The sequence below is a fragment of the Electrophorus electricus genome, chromosome 9, assembly GCF_013358815.1.
Source record: "Electrophorus electricus isolate fEleEle1 chromosome 9, fEleEle1.pri, whole genome shotgun sequence".
Taxonomy (NCBI): domain Eukaryota; kingdom Metazoa; phylum Chordata; class Actinopteri; order Gymnotiformes; family Gymnotidae; genus Electrophorus; species Electrophorus electricus.
Window position 1 is genome coordinate 8,687,914 of NC_049543.1, and position 24,476 is coordinate 8,712,389.

Sequence of the window (24,476 nt, forward strand, 5' to 3'; positions counted from 1 at the left end):
ATTGGGCCATAACTGCTGTGTTTTAGCCCAGCCATACTAACTTCCCAAGAGCATGTCGCATTCTTCCATGGTATGTTCATTGGAAAACACCATCTTACACCTATTCCTGACCTTGGAAATGCAGACTACCCAGTTCTTAACCGTCAAGGTTTCCAAAATCATCCAGAGTAGATTAATTATACTCTGGGTCTAGACCAGATATATTCAAATCATCTGGATTTGTATTTGGAATCCAGATTTGAATACCATGGATTTACATCTTGTGTTGTAGACTTGACTGCAACTCTGACTTCACATCCTTTCTATTTTATCTGCTCAGCACCACACATTAATGCAAAAGTTTTCTTAATTTCTTCTTGACATGGGCCATGTTTGGGCATACGCAGTGAAGACCACTGCTATTGTTAAAACAGATGACAGATGATGTCAATACTATAGCAAAACTACAGCAAAGAAATATAATTAAAAATAATATTGAAAAAAAGAAAAAAGCAAGCTGTCATTTATGCTTTGTTATAATGTTAATCATAAGTTCAGAAATGTCAGGACTGGCAGAGAGAAATCCTGTTTTATAAATAATTCCAGTTATTTATTTGTATGTTTAGGAAGAGATTTTTTCCAGTTATGATAACACAATCATGGCAGTATGAGCATGAATGTCCATGTGTACTGTCCTCCTACTGGTTAATTATCTTCATGCTCACAGACCTGTTGACAGCATTCATTTTTTGCATAGCTAGGTTAAAAAACCCATCATTATACACACAACGTTCTTGGGACTTGTTGCTGTATTTATCCACTACTAGCCTGGAGCAGACAGTCAGGCAATGGAATGACATGTCCTGTTAGCTTAAAAAATTTGATTTGTAACTTTTTTGTCCCTTATTGCGGTCTTGCCGAGTGCTTAGTGAAATGCTACCTTTGACCAAAGACTTTCATTCATCTTTTTTCTTTTTAAAACTAATTCAACCCTGAAAAAAGAAGCTGTGTGCTTTCACCCATAATTAATCTAAAATAAAAGCATGAAGGGACATTTCAGCAGTAAGTCACGAACAGCGGCTGTTGGCTCTGCTGGATCTCCAAGGCAGGGATGGGGTGGGGATGGGGGGCTCTTTTGTATGGAGGCCATGGACACAGGCCCAGGCTCTCACCCACCTTTTGCCATGCACTCGCTGGGGTTTGAGGCTTGCCAGCCACTCGAGCCCCCCTCCCCACCTGGTGTTTACAATCAGCCAAGCCAATCTGGGAATAAGAAAGAATGCGAAGCCCGGAGAGAAAAGGTGTCCTGTCCCCCTCCAGGAGTGTCTGGGCAACCCGCATGGATGTTGCCACATGCTAAGACTTAGAGCTTTCTGTATGTCGGAGGTTATCTCCTGCCCACGCCACTATTCTGGCCTCTCGAGACGTGTTGTGTTGCCGTGTAAATATTTGTTTGGTTCAGCACATTGTCATGCATTGCAGTCAAAGCACGCCACGTGCTTGGCTTGAGCTGTCTAGCAGGGCATAGCTGTACTTTTACCTCACTACCATCGCTGTCTACCCACTTTCCTTCTCCTCTGGCTCTTCCAAGCTTTTAAAAAGTCATGCAGAGGTGTTAAAAAGCCTGTCCTCTGATGTCGAAACAGCGATGATAGTGGCATGAGGCCCCCGAGCCATGCCACCGTATCTGGGTAACAGAATCTCCAAAAGGCCAGCGAGGAAAAATGTTTGGTGTCTTAGAGAAATGTTGGGCTAATCCCGGGAGCATGGCCATTATTAGAGTGGTAGGATGTAGCAAATAGGGAAGCAGAGAGGAAGAGAAAGGCCACTCGCCCACGAGGAGCATACAGGATGGCACTGAGAAGGGCCTGGTGCTGATGAGCATGAATCTGAGAGGGAGAGAGAGGGAGAGAGAGGGAGAGAGAGAGAGAGAGAGAGAGAGAGAGAGAGAGAGAGAGAGAGAGAGAGAGAGAGAGAGAGAGAGAGAGAGAGTCTTCTAGCACATTCCAAAGTACAGCCTTGAGAGGCTGTTCTGTGTAAATGAGGCCAATTCAGGGGCCAGAGCCACTAGCTAAAAGAGCTGTTTTAAGAGAGCAAGGAGGTCATTGCGCTCTCTCTCTCGCTTTCTCTCTTTCTCTCTCTCTCTCTCTCACTCACACACACACACACACACAAACTCTCACATATTCATATATTTATGGATACATAATCTCTTGCACATGGTAACACAAGCATGCATGTACATTCATATATCAAGGAGGGAGGATAGTGCACAGTCCATAGCTACATCATTCATGTATAGATAAATAAGCTGGCCTGTGCTTTCAGCATCTGTATCAGGCTGGTTAATGTAAGATGTGATGTAAAGGTATACAAACAGGCAGCAAACAGGTGAATGTGTACACAACATGATACAGAATATAATGATTTTATTACGTTCACCAGCAAAGAGACACTTATCTTCAAAAAGGACACCTGCAGTACATAACACACAAATTTACAGTTACCTTCACTTTTAGGATCATTATATTGCAGCACAGGTGGTACTTGATGCTGACAAAAAGCTTTTTCATTTACTCGTGCACATTGTAACACCACGTGCAGATTTGTGAATGGTGAATGGATACTTCAGGTTTATTGATGAAAAGCTATTCATTTCAATCGTAAACTCCCTCCGCTGTGTTCTTTTGACACATACACACATGCTCATGCATGCACACACACACACAAACACTCAGAAAGTACTTATCCTCAAGATATGAATGTGTCAAAGTATTTACTGGCAATTACAATCCTAATCAGGCCTACTCTCAGCTAGCAGAAGGTAAATTGTTAGTGCAATTGTATTGTAGAGTGCTTAAAAATAAATGAAATCAAAAAGAGATTTGCATTGTAAGTATTTCTGGCATCTACTATAAAAAACTAAAGGAAGAAGAACAAACATGAAAATTAACTGAGAAAAAAATGAAAAATGTGTGTTGTTAACATTCACGATCCATGCTTCTGGAAACTCGATTATCTTCTCAATGTTTATGAGCCTCTCCCTTTTATTGAAAGCATTATGTCTCTTGTCTGAGTTTACATGACAAGAATGTTTGGACATATTTGTTTAGCAACTGTTGATACGTTAACACTCTGACCATATGTGCTTTGGACCATTAAAAAACAACGTGAGAATGAAAGATTGAGAGAGCGAGAGAGAGAGAGAGAAAGAGATTAAAAACAGTATGTTCTCCAGAAGTGTTTCTTGGCCAGACCTGTGTTTGTAGCTCACGCTTGGTCAACAACTAAACAACTAAACACAATCACCTTGTCTTGTTCCCCCAAGGCTGGCATGATCCGCACCGACTCGGACGAATACTTCATCGAGCCTCTGGAGCACGGCGCGGCGGAGCACAAGGAGAGCGGGCGGGTGCACGTGGTGTACAGAAGATCGGCTCTCCTGAAACCCCACTCTGACTTCTCTTCTAACTGCCAGCCTCCTGGTACGTGCCTCTGCCTTACTGAACGCATGCCTTCTCTTCCTCTTCTCCCACATGCTAGAACAGCACATGCAAGCTTCTCAGCTTCCGAGCTTTCTGTTCTGGAATTTCCCAACCTTGACTTTAAATGAACTGTCAGCTTCCCCTTTCCCTCACCTTTTGCTAGAGATCTGGTAGATTCTCACGGTGATTAAAGCCATGATTTTCTCATGTACCTGGTTATAATGTAGCCTTTAAAACCATTCCCATTGGTCCTCTCGGGTCTCCAGATGCTCCTTGGAATTTCACAGCTGGGCGCAGTCACGATAAACATTGCCCCTGGATGCTGACTTCCCAGGTCCTATCAATCCCTCGGCCTTTGTTCAGCGCACCCTGTGTCGAGCAATCTGTTCTTCAGGGACGCTGTACTATTACCTGCATTCAGTAAGGTGAACAATGCTTTGGCACAAATGCCATCTTTTGAGATCCCTATAATCCACTCCTTCATTTAAAAGCATTGTTTTGAGCGCAGGGAGGCAATTTAGTTATTCCAGAAGCTGCTGTTTTAGAAAAGCAGGGAGCTCCATGCAGTGTCGGTTGATGCCCGCCTTTCAAGTTTTTCTCTCATTCATTTGCCTCTAAATAAAGGGTGCTTGTCAGGTTGTTTTGGTTGTCATAGAAACACAGGGGCATGTCATTGTTCCAGGTAGGAAGCATGCAGGAGTAAGAAATGACTGGCCAACCTGTCCCGGTTGCTTAGGAATCCCAGCTCCTCTCATGACGGGTCGGGTTCTATCTCTAAACGACATACCGGCTTTCCCATCACATATCTGTGTCTGTGTGTCCGGGTTGGTCATCCTCAGTCTTTTGGAGGCCAATAAAGCAGCCAGCTCAGCAGCATTTAGCCAATTAAACACCATGGGCTGTATTTTTAAAGAGTACCCCGCCATGCTGGTCAGTTACTCATAGCTATTTGTGGCAGTTTAATCCATTACATCACGGTTGACCTACAGGGCTTTGCATATGAAAGAGAACATAGGCAATAATAATTTCTGATTCTTACTGTAACACCGACTCCCTTCAAGGGCCCGCCCATTTTTACAGCTCCAGCCCTGGCTAAGGGCACGGGGTCGTGTGAGTAGGGTGAGTCAACAGGCTAGTGAAAGAAATTCTCAGAGATGCTTCTTGGCCCTTCCCTGCTCTCCCCAGCGCTGTTATTTTGAACACCTTCCAGGACCTCTCCTCACCCGCCAGCTTGAAACGAAGCACTCCGGCTCCTTAAAGGAACATGCAAGCTCACCATGTGTCGCGTATCAGGTGACACAATCTCATTTGGATAATGGCCCTCCCACTAGCTTTGATTAATTAATAGTGACATGGGCGTTTGTCTTTTATGTAGGATCCCTTTGGAGAGCGGGCTGGCCAAAATAAAAGCCCTCCCAGCAAAACTGGGTTTCAGGGTCCTCTGATACTTCAAAACGATCAGGGCGGAAAAGGAGAGATGTACGACAGGTGAGGAATGTCATCTGAGGCCATCGGCGGAACGTGCGCTTTGGGCCAGACTGTGCATTCTCAGGCTGTTATGGACCGTGGTGGATTTGAAAGCAATCAATACCAGTTCACCCTGTGCTTGGTTTAGTAATGTAGGGAAAGTCAGGGCCGCACCTCAGCAAATCACCTCAGCCATTCTGCCAAATGCTTTGGGATGCTGAACTCCTCTTTAAATAATCACCATGCAGGTGAAGGGACAAAGAACACAAGGGAGTGGTAATAATCAGGCTAACATTACTCTATACTGTACAAACCCTCCAGATGGCGTGAATAACTGTCCCTGTAATCATTATACAAATTAAAATATTTTTATAATGCTTATAAAAATAAGCAGCACGCTGTAGTAAGCTTGTAGTAAGCATTGCAGCACGCTGTAGTAAGCTGTAGTAAGCATTGCAGTAAGCTTGTCCAGTGGATTACAGTAAGGCACTGAAATGAAGGATGGGCAGCTGGCCCAAAATCATGTTTGAACAGACTTGCTGCTGAGTTCCATTCTGCGATCCTGAATCATAAATTTCTGCTGTAATCTCAACGGAGTCATCCCACCCCCAACAGGCTGCATCTTTTCAAGCCGAAAGGTCATGAGGCACGGTGGGGGAGTGGATAATATCGGCACCGTGACAGGTCACGCTTAGCGCAAACTGCTGCCTTCACGGTTGGACGAGTGCCTCGACTTGTCGCAACACATGCCTGCCTCGGATTCAATTCGTCGCAGGTTCTGCTGCCTGGCTGGGCTCCAGCTGTACGTGCTTGCAGAGATGCAATGACCATCACGGCGAAGACCGGCGAGGGCACGACCGCCTGCAGCACCGCAAATTGTAGTTGTTGTTGTAGTCGTTAAAGACCTTAGGCAGGAGGCGAATTAAAGATGGGAAGCAGGGTTGAGCAAATGTGCGGTAGCTTCATGTTATGGCCTGCTGCCTCTGAGGGCTCCTGTCTGGTGCGGCGAGGAACGTGCACAGCTGTAGTGCTCGAGCACTTTTGTTCCCCTTCCATAAAAGGGTTTCTTCGCAGGGAAGAAAGAAAGGTGGTTTATATTTGTACTACAGCTGTGTTAGGCTGTGCCGGGCCTATGTACTGAACTGGCCATAAGAAATATTAGATGCTGAAGACAAGTAAAGAAATGAAAATAGTGGCTTAAACACAAAATCCTTTGGGCAGGTGTAAAAATGCCAGGTCTGGGGGAAAAAAAAATGAACTGCTGGCCCAGAGAGCTTGTAAACAGAGATTAAATGAGCTGGGAGGATCTGGACTGCAGTGGAGGCTCTGGCTGACATTAAGCTGCTTATCAGTGTTATGCACTGAATCTGTTTATTTTTCCCTAGCTAAACTTTTAAATGGAAGGTTACCTGCTGAGTGCATATTGGGCAGGAAAATATGCACTGCACTTCTTGATCATGTTTTCTGTACACGCTGATGTTGGCTCTTGGCTGGAGTGCATTAAAAGGGCAGTTCAACCAATCACTGCCTTGTTCCTACCACTGAATAAAAAAAACAAAAACTTGCTATTGCTGTCTATCACAAACCAACATTGAGGGGTTTTTTAAACTGTTAAAAATAAGAGGCTGATTTGATTGAACTATCCTTAAAAAGGATAGGCTAAGGGGTTAAAGGAATAGCTTAACCAAACACTGCTAAGGTGGCTAAAAATGAATGAGATCTTAGGTTGCCATGCTAACACACAACACCACCTTTTGTTCAATGTTAGCTACTATAATGTCATAGCTGCCCTCTCCACTCAGTGGTCAGGGCAGGTCCCGTCACACTGCAGGTGTACAAGGGTCCGCACAGAGGTCATCAATCAGAAGATTTGGTTCTTCTCTGGAATGCTGTGGTCCTGGAATCCACTTAGTGACAACTTTACAACTCAGGACAATCAGCCTTTCTGGCACATTAGGGGACCAAATAATGGCACCCACTTAAGAAGTGAACCATTGTAAGGGCAAGGGACTTGATTGTGAGTAATGACATCTCCCAATGGGCAGTTTCAAAGTTCCCTCCTCCTCCAGTGTGCTGTCAGAGAACTTAACATAAACATTTTCCCACATTAGGAATAAAGGGCTTTGAAGGGATTTTTCTTAACTAAATAAAGATGGTTGGCGACTTTTCCCCTTATTAACATATTGGAACCAGTCACTGACACATGGAGATGAATAAATCACAGTAGCTCATGCAAGCAGGAAGGGGGAAAAAGGCATTGAGAGCTTTATGTAGCGTAAACAAAAAGATGGGAGGCAGTTTTTCTTTCACTCCCAAGTCTGTTCATGGATCAGCTTAAGGAAAAAAAAAAAACGACAGTTGAGTTTTATGAGTGTAATAAAGCCTTTGCTTTGGTGTTTTTCCGGAGATTCTCCCAAACAAAATGCGGAAAGATCACTTTGGTGTCATGCGTAGTTAATTGTAGTAAATAAGACCCATTCATTAAGCCTTAATAATGTAAAATTAAAGGATACCACAAAACCCGTTCCTCACTGTCACGCAGAACCTGCACGAATCGTTTCTAAGAAATGACTGTAGAAAATTCCTTGAACATCTTAATTTTGGTTCTCATATGAAGTATGCAAGAACAGGTTGTAGCACTCTCGCTAGAGTAGCCCTTGCCAAACCTCACCTGAGTCACACATTGTTGGCGACACCCTACAGTTTTTCAGCCTCTGCTACCTTGTGCATTTTTTATTGTTGTTGTTTTTGTTGGGGAAATCTTTAACAGTATGAGAGCAGACTGCACTGTCATTTCGGGCAAAGGAGATTTTTCAGTTCTGAGCTTCCACTGCTCAAGCTGTGAGAGTTAAGGCCTCTGCTGAAGAGTGCGGCTGCCTTGACTTAACACAGATCCCTCTGTGTGTGTGTGTGTGTGTGTGTGTGTGTGTGTGTGTGTGTGTGTGTGTGTTGGGATTGAAGGGGGGATGAAGGGGGAGTTCCTTCTGATTTCCTGTCAAGGCATCATTTTGTCCGTGGACTATCAGCTCAGTTTGCCTGGGGGCATGCTTTACACTTATCTTTAGCTCGTCACAGCTTGTGCCGATAAGACTTCAGATAAACGGCTGATTATGGCAGGGGTGATCTGCCTGAACAGACTGCTGGGCCTGTCACAGAGGAGAAGCCTGGGCTGAGCTGCATATCCTTGATTTAGAATTGGAACCACTGGTCAGGGGTTCCTTGGCCAAGTGCATGCACACTGTCAGAATAGCAGGGAGAGATTCCAAAATATGTGCTACGTTGACACTATGCTCAAACCCCCTCCATCCGCAATACTTTCACTTCAGCTGTAAACAAAGGAATATTTTGGGCAATGCATGATGTATTGGAATTATCTGAGGAGAGTTTGTGCTTTTCCTCTTAAGTTAACTGTGCATGATCAGTCTTGAATCATGGAGATGCTGTTACCACAAAAATAAGGTGTAACAGCTCAGGACCTGCCTGATATATTCTTTCCATGAAACTTTGTTAGAATTATCCCCCACAGTCCTGGCTTGCAAAACAGGCAACCTTGAGTGCAGTCTACATCATTTGAGTGTATCAGAGGTGGTCACTGAATCTGTGAGCACCCGTTCCAATGAATTAGTCCATAGCAATGCCATCTGGCATTGAAACAGGAAGTGCTTTATAACTGCTTTACAATACCCTTCTTTTTCACTGTCTGTGCAAGGGCTGCCAGCATTAGACACGTTTGGCAAAAAAAAAGGCATTCCAAGAATTCTTGGTCCAGAGTGTGATGTCATTGCCACCCTGAAGATTTTATTACACAGATTGTTCATTAGCTGAAATAAATGGCAAGATGTGACTTTATGGGGTGTACAATGGTTGTGAACCTGGATCTGGTAATTGAAGTCACCATTTATTAAACATTTGTTAAACATTTAATTCATGTTTATATTTTTATGTCTTTTAATATTTAATGTTAAGAATAATTATTTGCAGTTTTTACTGGCAATATGATACTTGATACAATATGATACAAAATTTATCCTTTGTATTTTCTTTATTTCCAGGATCTAGTATGGCTCTCCAATCTTGGAGCATTTAAAATTTGCTTAAATGTGCAACTTTAAATGAAAAAAGCACGATTGGTTTTGAAGTTTTAGATCATTTCATGACATTTGCAGCGTCTTAATCTGGAGCCGAGTACAGAGGTGTTTCTTGATGTAAATGTACTTGTTGCTGGTGTTTCTGCTGGACTCTCTTTTGACGTGTATGTCCGTTGTCGTCCCGCAAAGTACGATATCCCACATCCTCCCTTGAGTATCAAAACCATATTTCCCAAATGCAAAATTTCGCAGAACATTGCACCGGCGGCCCCGACCCTGTTCCATAAGTCCTGTCCATCCAGTGGCATGCCTGGCTTGCCTAAGGCTGACCTCAACATTAAGGCCCAATACTTTTCCTTCCACGCCATCCACATCTGGTCTTGTTTTGAGAGGTTGCGGAGGGAGACGGGGGGGTTGGAGAGGGCCATACCTGACTCTCGCCACCCACCCTGGGGGTGACTACTGGTGCTTGCTGCCGTACTGCGTCAGGGCTCGTTTACGTGGCTGGACTCGAGGGGGTGGGGGTGCAGGAAACGGTTACACAAGCTGCACATTCTTCCTCTCGTATCCGTGTTGCAGTCAAGATAGGAGATACGAGTCTGTCAATACCTCGGCGAGCAAAATCTGTTTGCTGAGGGCCAGCTTACGCTTTCTGCATTACTTTTAACACTTTCGTATTTGACGAGGTGGGCCAGGTGCCGGGGGGGGGGGGGGTCTGCATTCTCCTTTGCATAAACAAAGAGAGTGGAGTGAGTGGTGGGGATAGGGGTTTGGAGAGAGTTTCGCGGGGGGGGGCAACAGGCTGCCTTTTCCTTCTCAGGGTTGCACCTGCTCTCTGCGGCTTGTTGGGATTTAGCGGTCATGCCACTGACAGCATGATTGACGTTTGAAGAGGGAAGTGAGTGTTATGGCAGCTCTCGAGGAACAGCCAGAGAGCAAGGCTAACAGAGGTCCTAGTCTGCCCGTGTACTGCTTTAGAAAGCATGATTTATTTATGCCCCTTCCTTTACCACTTCACATATGAACAGAGTCATTCCATGGAACAAGTTGCCTTGATCTTATCATGTGATCTTATGTCTCACAATAATGTAGTCTCACAATAATGGAGTATAATGATAACTTATAATTAGAGATACAGTCTATATAGGCACATCACAAATAAATATTTACCTCTCACATATTACCGGCACACACTTCACACAGATGTCACAGTATTATTTGCAAGTGCTGTCGTGGGCTAATATAATTGGTATATAAATAAATAGAGGTGCTATATATTGCATTCACACAGAAATAGTGCTGGTGACATCACTTTTCTTTCAAGGCAAGTTGACACTGTGGATCCACATGCAAATCTGCAGTTGTTTTTGAGAAATGACAGCCCTCTGCTTGGCGATTACAGTTAGAATGCTTCAAAAAGCTTTCTGAATTATGCATAAAGAGTGGCTGAACAGTCTCAGCCTCCACGAATATGGCCCCACTGGGTCAGTCTGTGGGCTGCGGCTAAAGGGCAGAGTTTATAGTGTACTTATTTTGCAGCAAAGGTTAGTGCTGTGTAATTGGATTTTAAAACACCAATCACAAACATATTGAGGGATGACTAAAGAATATATGGGGTGTTATGTGAACATGGCTTCTTCAGAGCAACGCAGATTGACCTGATGCAGAAACTCTTCAGAACTTGAAGCAGATTGCTGAATGCTGAAATACCGGAGACATTTATTAGCTTCTGCAGTTGAATCTCTTAAGTTGAAAGGTCTTCTGCAGGTCAAAAGTGGACCAAAGTTTTCAAACACAAACAAACAAACAAAATTGTAGAAAGCCAAGCCAAAAGGTCCACGTTTAATAATACCTTGAATAAGTGTGTGTTCATAAGGAGTGCTTCCTATAACCAGCGAGTAACCCCTGCTTTGCTTTTTGTAACCTCCAGCCTGTCAAGGTTACAGCTTGCTAGCTCAGCTCCTTATGTTTATAAGCATGTGAGTGCACCCTTGTAAAGTGCTCCAGCAGCTCTTAACACTTCGGAGCGCTACTTCTCCCTTTATTCTTCAGCGCCACGTGGAGGGGACTCCACGGAAACCGTCTCCCACAGCAACATTTAGCCCCCACCGCGGTGCTCTTACTTATTAGCGTGCTGTTCCATCTTTATCATTGACTCTAGTAAGCAGCAAAAAAGACCCACCTTCCAGCCTTCAAAGAGTGGGCTGTTAATGTGGGTTTTTATGTGTGGGAGACCAATCGACCCCCTTTTCCAAAGGTAAATAAAACAGGGTGAGCAAAATTAAAACCAGTCACGCATCCCCTCCGATCCCCGCCCTCCCTGCAGTTCTACACACTAGGCCATATTTGCCAGTCGCCCCACCATAAATAACTGGCCTCATCTTTTATAGCATGTGCTTTTGTTTTACTTTTAATCAAATAATAAGCATCATGTCACGGAAGATGGCCCCTGCTGTCTGGGCGGCCACATTTATGTGGCCTCTTTGGACATTGCATGAATTAACGTGGGTGAAAACGGGAAGTTTGCATAAGGAGTGGCCGAGCTTTCTCACCTCAGCAGGGGATCGCCGGGAGCGTGACGCAAACCAAGCATAATGGTGCCTTTGTGAGGCCAAAGCGGATTGCCGATGGGAGCAAAATTAAAGTCACCCTGCAATGAGATGTAAGGCTTGAAAATCAAGCTACCCCCACGGACGTTATCTGTTTAACATCAGCAAAGTCTTTTGCTTTTGATTGTGGTGATTTGACAGTCTGCTGGCAGGGTTTTCTATATGTCTATATGTCTATATGTCAGCAAAGTCCCCTGTCTCCAAAATACAATCTGTGTAATGTAGCGGGGAGGAGGAATTTGCTTAGATTAATGGCCCCAAGTGATGCAAAAAATAGAAGATTAACTGGTTGGTGGTGAACAAACAAACACACAGCACAACTTAGAGCACAGACTTTACATTTTTAATGACGACGGGTTTTTCATGAACGGCTGCATTTTGTGCGGAGGACCTGCAAGGCATTAGCACTTGTGTCTCAGAGCACAGCGCCTTCATGCCGTGCTGAAACCCAACTCCCTGGGAGGCTTTCAGCACGGGCACAGTAGATTTCCACTGGCCACCCGTCATCCAGTTCCAGTTGCCACTGGCGGTCGTATTTAGAAGCAGAGAAGGGTGGCTGGCCGATGTCAGCGCGTTCATGTTGTCTTAGCTTTTGCGCGTGAACACATACACACAGACACACATGCTTGCATGCGTGCACACACGTTGTGTTAAAGTATGAGGGGAAACCCTGTGCTTTTTGAAGTGGAACCACAGAAATGATGCGTGCCCTTCTGAGACCTGGGCAGAGCAAGAGTGTGTGTGTCATGATGGAACGCTGGAGCATAGGCCAGAGCCAACCCTGCGGCGCAGGCTGCGCCGAAGATTTACCTTAGAATCCGCGGTCACAAAGAACGGTGCCATCCGCTGGCCTGCCAGGAGCAGTGAACTTGTGAAAATGTAGTTCAGACATCATGACTCTGGGTTTTTGAGTCAGAAGGCAAAAAGCTCAAAATCTGTCTGTTTGTCCTGCAGAGTTTGAAGGCCGTGTGCCCGGGGTGCTGGACAACATCGCCAAACAGGTCAACCACACAGTACGGACACGGAGGCATGCAGGAGAGGATGATTATAACATCGAGGTGCTTCTTGGCGTTGACGATTCCGTCGTACGCTTCCACAGAAAGGAGCACGTACAGAACTACCTCCTTACCCTCATGAACATTGTGAGTACTCCGACAACCCTGAATGGCTTGCAGGTTAATATCCTAAACAAGTACACACACACACACACCATGCGCAGATTGGAATAGCTTGGCTCCAGAATTAACTCCGTCCTATTCATCTAGCTGTTAATTCCAAGCAGAATCTTAAGGTGTGGCAGCGCACACCTCGGAATACCTGTGTGCAGAAGGTGGGAAATAATCGTCTTTATCTTCTTCCTCGCTCTGTCATGGCATCATCCTAGTTCATAGATCGCTGATGTGCGAGGACTGCAGCATCCACAGTGTAGATCCTGTCAGCAGAGGGTCGAGGCACATCCGTAGGAAACTCGGTCCTGCCCTGAGAACCGCACCCGTGCCCCCCTGCTGCACAAACAACAGATAGGTGCAGTCTCTAGATGGAGCTGTCCGCAGTACCTTTATGCTCTGTATTTAAAAGTTGTATTTTGACATGAGAGTAGTAACTGATGAGATCTGAGAAAAGTATGTGACTTGAAATATAAAACTCTTGCTAAAGTAGCAGAATCTCTAAAATCTAAACTTTAGATTGGTGTTTAATTTGTGCTGGTATTGATTTGCTACCTTGCTGTTCAGATAAACCTTTATATTCATGCTGAATTATGGAAAAAAAGGCTCAGTAAGAGGAGTCAGTGGGGGAGGTAATTTAATTGGCTCGAGTTGGCTTGTCTGAAGCCACGTTACCCCATTAGATTCCCTGCCGGTCTCTGTTCAAGTGTACTTCCACAGGTGCTGAAGTTCCACTGCAGTTTTTAACGGGTCATCCACTAATGAAAGGCAGCCTACCCACCTAATATCATATTGTTGTTTCTCTTGAGGAGAAATTTGGCCATGTGTTGGCCATGAGAAAGCCAGCTCAGTCTCTCCATCTCACACACACACACACACACACACACACACACACACACACACACACACACACAAACACACACCTATCCTATTCCACTTTCAGTGCTAATAAGAATACATGTTATGATATTAAGGTTTTATCACTGAGCTTCGGAAAAACATTGAGACAACGAAGAAACAAAGTCGTTCTCAAATAAGACTGAGTAATTTGATCCGTGTTGGGTGCTGCATGTGACACACCCCAAAGCCCTCGTTCTGATTCCATGATGCCAAGCTTACCACAATAAGCCCCCTGCCCCCTCGGCCTAGTACCCGACAGAAACAGATTTTTTTTCATGCATCAAACCAAGATGCTGTGTGATATTATGTGCAGGAATGTGGTGGTTGGAGCGGGTGGAGCAGGGGGAGCAGGGTGTGGTGGGTGCAGTGACTCGTGTGGACATCTGATGAGACTGGCCATCCTCTGCAGAGCTGATGCGTATTCAGTGTTCAGTGCGCAATCTGTGTTCATATGCCAGTGAATAATGCAGTCATTCGCCCATGTACGTTTGTCAATCACTAGAGCCGTGACTGGAGCACACCAATGCTTCCAACCTCTCCCCATCTTCGATGTTTTTTATTCCACCTTAGATGTTGACTTTAGATTAGGCATGCATTTGAAAGTACTTCCACCAAAAGGATTTTGGATACAGACATTTAGTTCAGTTCAAGACGAATGTGCACAGCATAGCTGAATGCATAGGCACTTCATATCTGTATTTAAATATGCATGGATGCAATAACGAATGAAAACCATTGCTGGATGGTGACTAAAGTTAATATTGATTGCCCATTTTACTTATCCTGCAAGTCTGGTAGCCAAAAGGAAATGGTGTTTTGTTATCTACAATGCCGGAAGCACTGGCCTTGTCCAAAGCTTGATGCATTCGCAATATTTAGTCCTCGGGTTTCTGGTTGACGAAAATACAGACGTTCAAAACATGCATCACAGACTTAACCCACATGCCGTCTCATATGGTGGTACCAACCTGCTGGCTATATTTCGCAGACGCTGACTTCGGGATCTGTGTCACACACAGTGAGTTAACTGTGCATTTTGAAGATCAGTACATGAAATGATCCATTTCTGGGTTAGGAGAAAGGCCATATGGCACTGGTCCTGGACACCTGCAAGGATGAACGCAGCGCCATTTGAGATTATCGGCGCTAAAGGCAGTTTAGGCTCAGCGGACAGTGTAGGTACAGGCTCAGAGCCTACACAGGCCACTCAGCCTCTTTTCTGTAGACACAAGCACATAATTACTCCTGGGTTTTAACAGTAAACCCACATTTCACAAGACCTGAGACACAGAGCATTATGCTCGTTCCAGATGAAGAATAATGTATGGAGTTGTGTAGATATGCAGGTATCCTTTCAAATAATCCCCAATTTCTTTTTATCTTACTAAAACACAATTAAGTTATTAGTCGGTTAATTCCAGGTTTAATCCTCTGTAGATTTTGAGCTATATACAGACACTGAATACTTTAGTAGACTTCTAGTTCAGTCTGTGGGAAGCAGAAACCAATGACGTAGCAGAGGCATCGCATGCAACTTTCTGATGGATAGCCGTGGCCTCGGAAGCACAACCCCCGCCTCCCCATGCCCCACCCGGAGCCACACAGCAGCCTCTTAGCTAGGTGAGGAAGGACAAACAGAGGGGTCTTTAAAGAGGCCCCTGTATTACCGCCTCAACACTGGGGTCTTTTCACTGGCTGGATGGCGGCTCGGCCCATGGGGTGCGCCTCAGCGTGCAGCCGATTTGCTCCACTTGCACGCATGCACTTGCATTCTCACCTGTGGTACACAGCCCAGGACACCCAGCTGGCAGCTCTGTTTTCAGGCATCTTCAAGGGGAGAATAGATACGGAGGGAATGACATGACGCTAGAGGTGAGGACTGGCTTAAAGCAGACTGAGGCGGAGAGGAGTGCTTCCAGTCTTTTTTCTGAAAGGTCACATCCTTGACACTGAAACAGCACTTTAAAATCAGTACTCTGTCAATATTCTGTATTAATATTCATTTATTTCATACTTAATATTTTTTGTTTATTCGTAGAACCATTAGTTTGTTTTCAGGTGAACTTTGCCTTTGAACACATTTCTTGTGAGTAGCCCATAGAGTCTTTTTACCGTTGACTTTGCTAATTGGGAGTAGTGAAAAGGCATATATAATCATACATAAAGGCATACATAATCATACATAAAGACAGATATAATCATATATAAAGGCATACATAATCATACATAAAGGCATACATAATCATACATAAAGACATGCAGATGTGTTATTACTGCAGCAATTAACAAGATGATTCAGATTATCACAATTACTGCCAAATGTCCAATTCTTACTTATTTGACCCCTGGGTCATTTGGACTTGTTGATTTCTCTGCCCCATCCTCAAATGGATTGATTGTATAACCACAAAAACACAAAAGCATCTAACAGTGCTTATCTTTCCTTGGTGTATGGCGTATCTCTTCACTTGAACTTTAACTTGGATCAATAGATGTCAAATGTAGCACTGTACGTCAAGCAGGTCAATAATCTAATCATACAAAGCCCCACACGAAGCCCGACATGAATCGCAGCAGTAGAATCTTTAATGTGATTCCTTTGTTTTTCTTCATCTTCCTTGTGTTTGTTTCTCCTGCCCACTCGACATCTACAGTCAGAGATATGATTATTGTGCTCATGTACATCTATAGTCAGAGATATATTTATTGTGCTATGATTTGATTTCATGCATGCTGTCCCAGGTACAGTTACCTGGGGTAAATGTTTTTACACATTTTTGAGTTCTACCTCATCTGATTATTCAGTTGATCTGCTCTGTTCCCAGTGCTTCATGAGCTGATTAGGGGTTTTAAAACAGAGAGTACCCCCAAAATTTGAAGAGCATCCAGGTAGCTGTGTTTGGCCAGATGGAGATCTAGTGATGCAGGCTGTGTTGTGGTGTCGGGGGTAGATGTCACCTGCAAAATGTCTCTCAAAGGCTGTTTTCAGAGGAAAAGAGATGACTTGCTGAACATCATTCATTTGAAGCATTTTGTTCGCATCTGAAGTCAGTCTTCACAGACTTCCATGTTTCAGCCATCCTTATGGCAGGCTATTCAAGATGTGCTTTTTTGGCTGCGTCCCTATATTTCATTTTGTAACATGTTGCAGGTGAATGAGATATACCATGATGAGTCACTAGGCGCGCACATCAATGTAGTCCTGGTGCGGATGATCATGCTCGGCTATGCAAAGGTATGAAGCACCAAACAGAACCGTCTGTGTTAATTCTCACACACACTTCTTTATGTTTGTTGGACATTTTTATGTTTGTTATTGATTAAAGCGTTCTTTAAATATCTGAAACATTTGCTTTACTTTTGGGGACAAGTATTGTCTAAGTCAATATTGGGGACCAAACCTATTTGAACAAACACTATGATTCCGCACTGTGTTTAAGCAGACACTTTGACAATGTATCTTCTCTCGTTCCTTAAGTTTTATTTGAACTCTTCTCACAGGAACTCAACCAGCTGAGGCACAAAAGCTATTTTTAAAAAAGAATGAACCAGAAATCCAATTTAGAGCTGCAGGACCTAGGACTCTTGTCAGAAAAATATTTTTTTTTAAAAAAAACTTTAAAAAAAGATAAAAAAAACTTCTTAACAGATAAATACTGGTAGTACTGCAAAAAAGAATAATGGGTCAGAAAGCATTCGCCGGTGCTGTGCTTTGAGTGACACAGAGTAAACAGAAACCTGATGGTTTGGCATGTTCCCTTTTTCTTCTCTCCTTTGCCCACAGTCCATTAGCCTTATCGAGCGTGGCAACCCATCGCGGAGCCTAGAGAACGTGTGCCGCTGGGCCTTCGTACAACAGAAAGAAGACCCGGAGCACTCGGAGCACCATGACCATGCGATCTTCCTCACCCGCCAGGGCTTTGGCCCCACTGGCATGCAGGGTAAGGTCTCTCCTCTTCTGAGTCATATCGATAACCCCCCCCCCCAACCTCTCTTCCTCTTGCCCTGACTTGTACCGATGACTCCCCCAACCCCTCCTTCTTCTGGCCTCAGTCGTACCAATAACCCCCCCCAGTGGCCTGATTACATACTGATAACACCCCTGACCTCCCCTCTTCCTGCCCTAAGTCACACTGATAACACCCCCAACCCCCCCTCCCCTGGCCTGAGTCATACCCATAACCCCCCCAACCCCCCTCTTCCTGCCCTAAGTCACACTGATAACACCCCCAAGCCCCGTCCTCGTGGCCTGAGTTGTACCCATAACCCCTCCAACCCCCATTGATTATCCTCATAAAAACTCTTTGCTGTGCAGGCCTCCCCCTCCCCCGCTCGGTCCCTGACAAGCTGTGCAATGTGGTGAATGACTCAGACTTCACTTGAATAGCAAGGCATCTTTAGCAGGCTGACTTGAATAAGATGTGAAGGCTGGTGGTGGCGGGGAGGGGGGGGCGTCTGGCTAATGCCAGAGCTGCCTCTCAGCAGGGCTCCTCAGAATGTGCACTCTTCACACTCTTTGATTTTGTAGAATAGTCCTGCAGAAGTCATTTTAGGAACAGCTTTGATTTCAGCGGGAGATGCTGACACCTCTTCCGCTGTCCTCGAGCCTCTGTCGTCATATCACCCATTCTCAGACACGCTCTGCAAACTGACATTTAAGTCAGTTAAACTTAGTTTCTAAACATGTAAGATGAAATCATGCTTATCGCAGTAAATCTCTCTGAAATGTCCTGTCGGAGTTCAGTATTTGGAACAGAGTACCAATATGCACCACTATAGCACTTTAAGTTAGCCTCACTCTATTACTGGGCCAAACCTTGTTTCATTTTTTTTTTTCTTCATTTTTGGTACATTCAGCATGTATACTGACAAGCACGAAACGTTTACATTGTGACATGACTCATAATGCACTCATCACCGAGTCAAAGAGGGGCGAAGCTTCTGATATTTATCTCTGCATCTCAGCAGTGACAAGCCAATTTAACCAATGCTCATAACGCCACTGTTGAACATATCTCATTACTTTCCACAAACAGGTCTGAGATTTTGTAAATGCCAAACCGCCCAACAAGAGGACTTTCATAAGGCCCTTTTTTAATAAAAAAGAACGGATAGTTATTCAGATAACAGAATTGTTGACAGTTGAAACCTCAGAACTGTAGTCCGTCCCTTGAGACACCTTAGAGGTATTCTACAGGCCCTGGAGAATGCCCCTCTGACAAATTAGCAGGGAAGCAAGGCTGCCACCTTCATTTGAAACCAGGTCAGCCGAAAATATAGGCATTATTTTGTTTACACAGAGGCTTAATGCTAGGGAGTTTGAGTCATGCACATGGTCATATACTGTAGCTTTCATCTGCTGGTTTAAGCAGAAAGCGGTTCAGAGCTGCACGTGCCCCTACCGTACATATCCAGCAAACCAGAGTCAGAAGGAACTCCATTCCTTGACTTTTCAAGTAGGAAATGTTTGCTCACCTTTGGGGTTTTTTTTTTTGTGTGTGAAGCATGAGGAATCAATTCTGCAGATCCAAGCTTTTATTATTACAAATAGGATTAGTGAAAACATCAGTATTAATTAAATAAATTCAGTTTTAAACGAATAACTCCATAGGATGGTATACAATACTGACCATTCATCTTCAGTTATACTGGAGTATAAATACCCTAAAAAGATACTTTAGTATAGTAATGAAGCGTGATAGTGCGTGAGCAAAGAGTGGCAAGATGCAGGCACAAGCTCGGAACAATGGATTGAACAGAAAACAAAGGCAAGCAAATGAAAGCAAACCATGAAAAACACTGCAAACCATTCAAGGAAAACCACTAAAGCCAAAAAGTCAAACAGTGGAGCGTATATATGCATAAACAAACAAGAAACAGGTGGAATGACTCAGAGCGTGGATGAACATGAATGAGGGGTGGAGCCAGGGAAGACCAAACAAAGAGCACATGGAAAAGGAACCAAAAACAAACAAAGGACCGCGTGACGGACAGCTCCACGTGGGAAAGTGGGACAGGAGAGGGCACTGTGACTTGTACTTTCCACATAATTCCTTATTCTCCGATGTTTGATTACAGAATGTAACAATCCCCCCTCCAAAACAAAAAAAAAGGATCAAAAACATGCTTATTTTTTCTGGCCTCTTATTGTTGTTCAGTCTTTATATAGCACCATCGTCTCAAGTCTGAGCCAATATCTGCTAAGCTGTGCCAGCTGGTGCCATGAACGTGTAAGTCATGGCCCCAGGTTCGCTGTTACTACCTAATGCATGAACCTGTTTTATTCTCCCTTTCCTCTCTTCTCTCCGGCTCCAGGATACGCCCCAGTCACAGGGATGTGTCACCCGGTCCGCAGTTGCACCCTCAACCACGAAGATGGCTTCTCCTCCGCCTTTGTAGTGGCCCACGAAACTGGACACGTGTAGGTTTCCGCCGAGGTGTCTGGGCGCCTTGGTGGGAGAGATTCCTGCAAAAGCGCTTGCAGTGGTGCTGGTGGGGGGAACTTGCTTAACCCTTATCTGGTTCTGGCTTGTCTTACACATTCAGAGAAGAGTGGATCAGGTGTTAAAAGGCACTGGCATTGTTTTGGCAAGGTCTCTTATCTGGTTATGTTTAATTTGTGTGATTTATTTTCTCCAACTGAGGGATAGCCTTGCTCCATAGTGCCACGAGTGAGAAAGGTCATGTATTCTCTTGTGAGACAGTTAGTCACGAGAAATTCAGATTCTGTTCCAAGTGACTCAATAAATGTACTAGAACATTATACACAAAAGTGCTTCGGCACAAGCTCCCAGTCATACCACAGACGTGATCCTGAACCATCTGATGCTTGCTCCAGCGTTTACACCTGCATTCCTTACCTACTGTCAATAGCAGTGCTGTGCCCCATTATACCAACCTAATTAACCTGTTCTGTCATATGTTTCAGTTTATTTCATTTGAGCTCAGGGACAGCAGTTTTCTTTCTTTCACGCTTTCTTTCTTTTTCGTTGCTTTTACTGCATACCAGACAAAGCAGAATGATAAGAGCCCCATTAATCTGTCATTATACTAATCAGTTCACCAGTCATCTACTTATGTTACCTGCTTTGGGGTGGTACTGGCTTAGAGTTAAAAGGAAAAACACATTTATTTATTACTCACCAGGAAAAAACACCAGGCTCTCCAGTTACACAGAGGGACAAGTAAGCATCCATTCGATATCCTTTTAGGCTTCTGCGTCATCATTTCAGAAATAAGAAAAAGTCGGGCCCATCATTGTTCAGTATCTGTATCGTAAGCAGACCTACTGCAAATTCTTATTCTTTCTTCTATTCTCTGAATGTTGTAGTAGCTCTATTTTTATTTATCATTTATTATTCATTTGGCAGACTGGTGTAATTCACATGTGTGCTAATTCCAACAAACCCTTCTACCAGCTGTTGGCAGAGTGAAGCTTTCGAGCGGGAATCCCCAGGGTGCGACTTCACATTCTCCCTCTCTCCTCTCCAGGCTGGGCATGGAGCATGATGGGCAGGGCAACCGTTGTGGCGACGAGACCGCCATGGGGAGCGTCATGGCCCCTCTGGTGCAGGCAGCTTTCCACCGCTATCACTGGTCCATGTGCAGTGGGCAAGAAATGAAGAGATACATCCAGTGAGTCAACAGCTGTCTGCCTCGCCTTCTCTCTCTTGCCGCTTTCTTGTCTTGCAAGCCAGGAGGTCCTGAATTGGGAGGCAAGCAGCCATGGACATTTAAGTGTATTTAAATTTAACTGAATAAAAATAAGTAAAAATTCCAATTATGCACACCAGGATGAGTGTGTCGTCCAGATTCGACGAAGCACACCCAGAAAAGCTTGCTAATTGGACATATGCTTACGCAATGTTGAAAAATGGAAGCTTACTTAAGGTTATAGATTCTGAATGATTAAACCTGATTTAGTTGTCTTCTGTAAGAGGTTCCCAATGTGCTGCTGATAAAAAGACAGCTAATTAACCATATCTAATTAATCAAAATATTTAGCTTTACTCTTCAGTAGTGATGGGTTCACCAAGTTAGGCTATTGGGACAAGATAAGATGTCAAATCGGGTTGATGAGCGCTTGCGGATATCATGTGCAAACATGATGATAGGCAAATATATTTGTTGATACCATCATTAGAATTCTGAGCCTAGCAATAGGGTAGGCACGTCCTCTATAATCCTTTACTAAATCCTATTTATTGAACTCGCATGCAAATCACTGCTTCTTTCCACAAAGGTAATCAGTGGCTAGTAAACAATGTCCCTGTTGTGTCTGGAGCTCTGCTTTATTTGCTGGCCCCTCAGGTTCAGCAGAACATTTTGACTGTAATGAACTTAATAAGACATTTTCACCTTTTACTTTCACCTTTGCTGAGGCAACAACATGTAGTGACACAGCCAGATGAGGTTATTTCCGAACCTCTGAAGACTGTATGGTTAGCAGGGACATACTGGAAAGCAACACGCCAGATTGGACGCCATGGCAGCATCATGGGATGCTTATGTTTTTTTGTTTTTTTTACATCAGACATTACAGCTTAAAAATGGGTATATACATTGTGCTTTATGTCGTTTCACACAATTGTACCACATGATCATGAGGACTAAAGTGCATAACCCAGACTAGTAAGACCCAAATTAATATACAATGTATTAATAGTAATGCTATTAATATTTAATTTTATTAATTGCTATGTTTCATTTTTGCATTTATAATCATTGTCTCAGATATTGTTTTGAGTTTTGTCTCGAAGATTGTTTTGAGATTCTTTTGAAATCTTTAATGTCTGCTGGCACATGTAGCAAAAGGTAAAAAGGCCAGTGAAAAGGGAATTACAGTAGACCGTCAAAACAGGAGGCTATAAAAGCTTGGACCGGGCCTCCTGCCTATTTCATAGCATGGGATAGAGGTATGCATCGGTGTACAGGTTTTCGCCAAGAACACTTGGGTTGTGCATAACCTCAAGTGCAGCATTTATGAAAACATTTCTCATTTTGGTTGATGCTTTTGTGCTGTGGCTTAATGTTAATGGGATGTTGCCTAATGTTACAGAGCTGTAAGCTTTTGATTGTTTTCACAAAGTCTGCAATTCTTTTTAAACACTTCAATTTTGTTGTTATGTTTGGCTTAATGTATGTGTCTTCTGCCTTAATGTGTTTGTGTTCTCGCTTAATACATTCCTGTTCTTGTTCTTTTGCTTGTTTTGTAAATGCCATTGTGATTTGACACTCCAGGCCACTGTAGATATTAAAACCTAGGGGAAGCATGTAAATTATAGAGAGAAGAGGGCGTCTAATGCATCCCTGAGGGAAACCTTGATTAAGAGGAGCAATGAGGGATTGGTGTTTCTTGAGAGAAATGAAATATTGCCTGTCAGTGAGATACAAGGGAAGCCAGGAGAGCTGTGCCAGTAATACCAAAAGAAAAACGTCAGAAAAGAAGGATTTTATGGCAGTCTGTATCAAAAGCCAAGCTAAGATTAAGAAAAATAAGAAAGTTAAGAGAACCAGAGTCTGCAGTGAGTAAAATATCATTTGCTAACAACTCAGAGGCGTGCTGTCTCAATATTGTGAAATGGGCAGATAGAAAGCCTCATGAACATTGTTTGAAACAAGGTGGATCTGCAGTTGGGATAACTTTTGCCATAGCTTTATCTACAAAAAGAAGATTAGAATAAGTATATAGTTATGTAGCTCAGTGATGTCAAGGCTAGATTTGGGGTAACAGCAGCAGGCTTTAAGTCCAGTGGAACTAGGATCAAAACAAGGAAGCAGCATATCAACTGGCTAGTATATATCACAAAGCCTGTGCATTGTTCTTCGAATTTTTAGTAGTTATATTACATCTCATGTTACAACTCTCACAGCAAATGCATTAAATGTGCCTTGAATGTCCTATACAAGTCTGCTTCAAAAGTATTTAGAAGTTCCAAAGTACTAGGAAGGACTTCTTATATTTAATAGAAGTTTCCACTGCTTTTAAAAACAGTTGTTTTAATTTGATTGGACTAGTAAGCAAGTAAGTGATGTTTATTCATATAGCACTTATCCCGGACAAGAGTCACAAAGAACTTTACAAATTACAGAATAGATAGTAAAACCACAAGTAGGACAAAATATACAATGAAACCACAATACATTAGCAAATAGTAAAACAGTAGATAGAACGTGCATACAGTCCCAGTGCAATGGATTTACTTGAAGGATCGTTTAAAAATGTGTATTTTTAACTGCTCTTTAAAACAATCAACAGAGACTTAATAGACTTAACAGAGACTCAACTTAAATAGTATTGAGGTTTGCTAAATCTGGAAAAGTACTAGTGGATTTTAGTGTCTTGATGATTGTAATAACATAATCCAGTTCCACTTTAACCAGTCATTTGTGCATGACAGCCAATATTCTAATCCATGGTGTATTTTACATTGCACAGTGAATTGCAAATTGCTTTCATTTCTCTTCCCAGGCCTCCACTGATTCACTAGATAGTCCTAGGAGAATTTTTTCTTGTAGCAGACAGATTTTTGAATAATTGAATACTTTGCTGAACACCAGAGGTTAATTCCTCTTTGGAAAAATGATGATGGGATGCCAATTATCCATGCAATCCCAGAGTTCTTTTTTTAGGTATTGCAAAACATGTGCATTGGTGTAATGCAGTTATATGTTCACAAATATCCATTAATTGCTGAATTTCCCAGTCACTGGGCTCTCATAAGAGTCATTACGTCAGTGTCCAGTGAATGTTTTTTTGTTTTTTTTGTTTGTTTTTTTTTG

General features: G+C 43.4%; 1 protein-coding gene across 1 annotated transcript in view; it reads left to right on the forward strand.

Moving 5' to 3' along the window:
* Positions 1-24,476, forward strand: part of adamts3 (ADAM metallopeptidase with thrombospondin type 1 motif, 3) — a 76,965-nt gene that overhangs the window by 10,324 nt on the left and 42,165 nt on the right. Inside the window, exons 4-9 of the mRNA XM_027028514.2 lie at positions 3,308-3,464; positions 12,583-12,770; positions 16,846-16,929; positions 17,479-17,635; positions 20,010-20,115; positions 21,186-21,329. Of these exons, the coding sequence (XP_026884315.2) occupies positions 3,308-3,464; positions 12,583-12,770; positions 16,846-16,929; positions 17,479-17,635; positions 20,010-20,115; positions 21,186-21,329 (836 nt within the window). The remainder of the gene's footprint in view (positions 1-3,307; positions 3,465-12,582; positions 12,771-16,845; positions 16,930-17,478; positions 17,636-20,009; positions 20,116-21,185; positions 21,330-24,476) is intronic.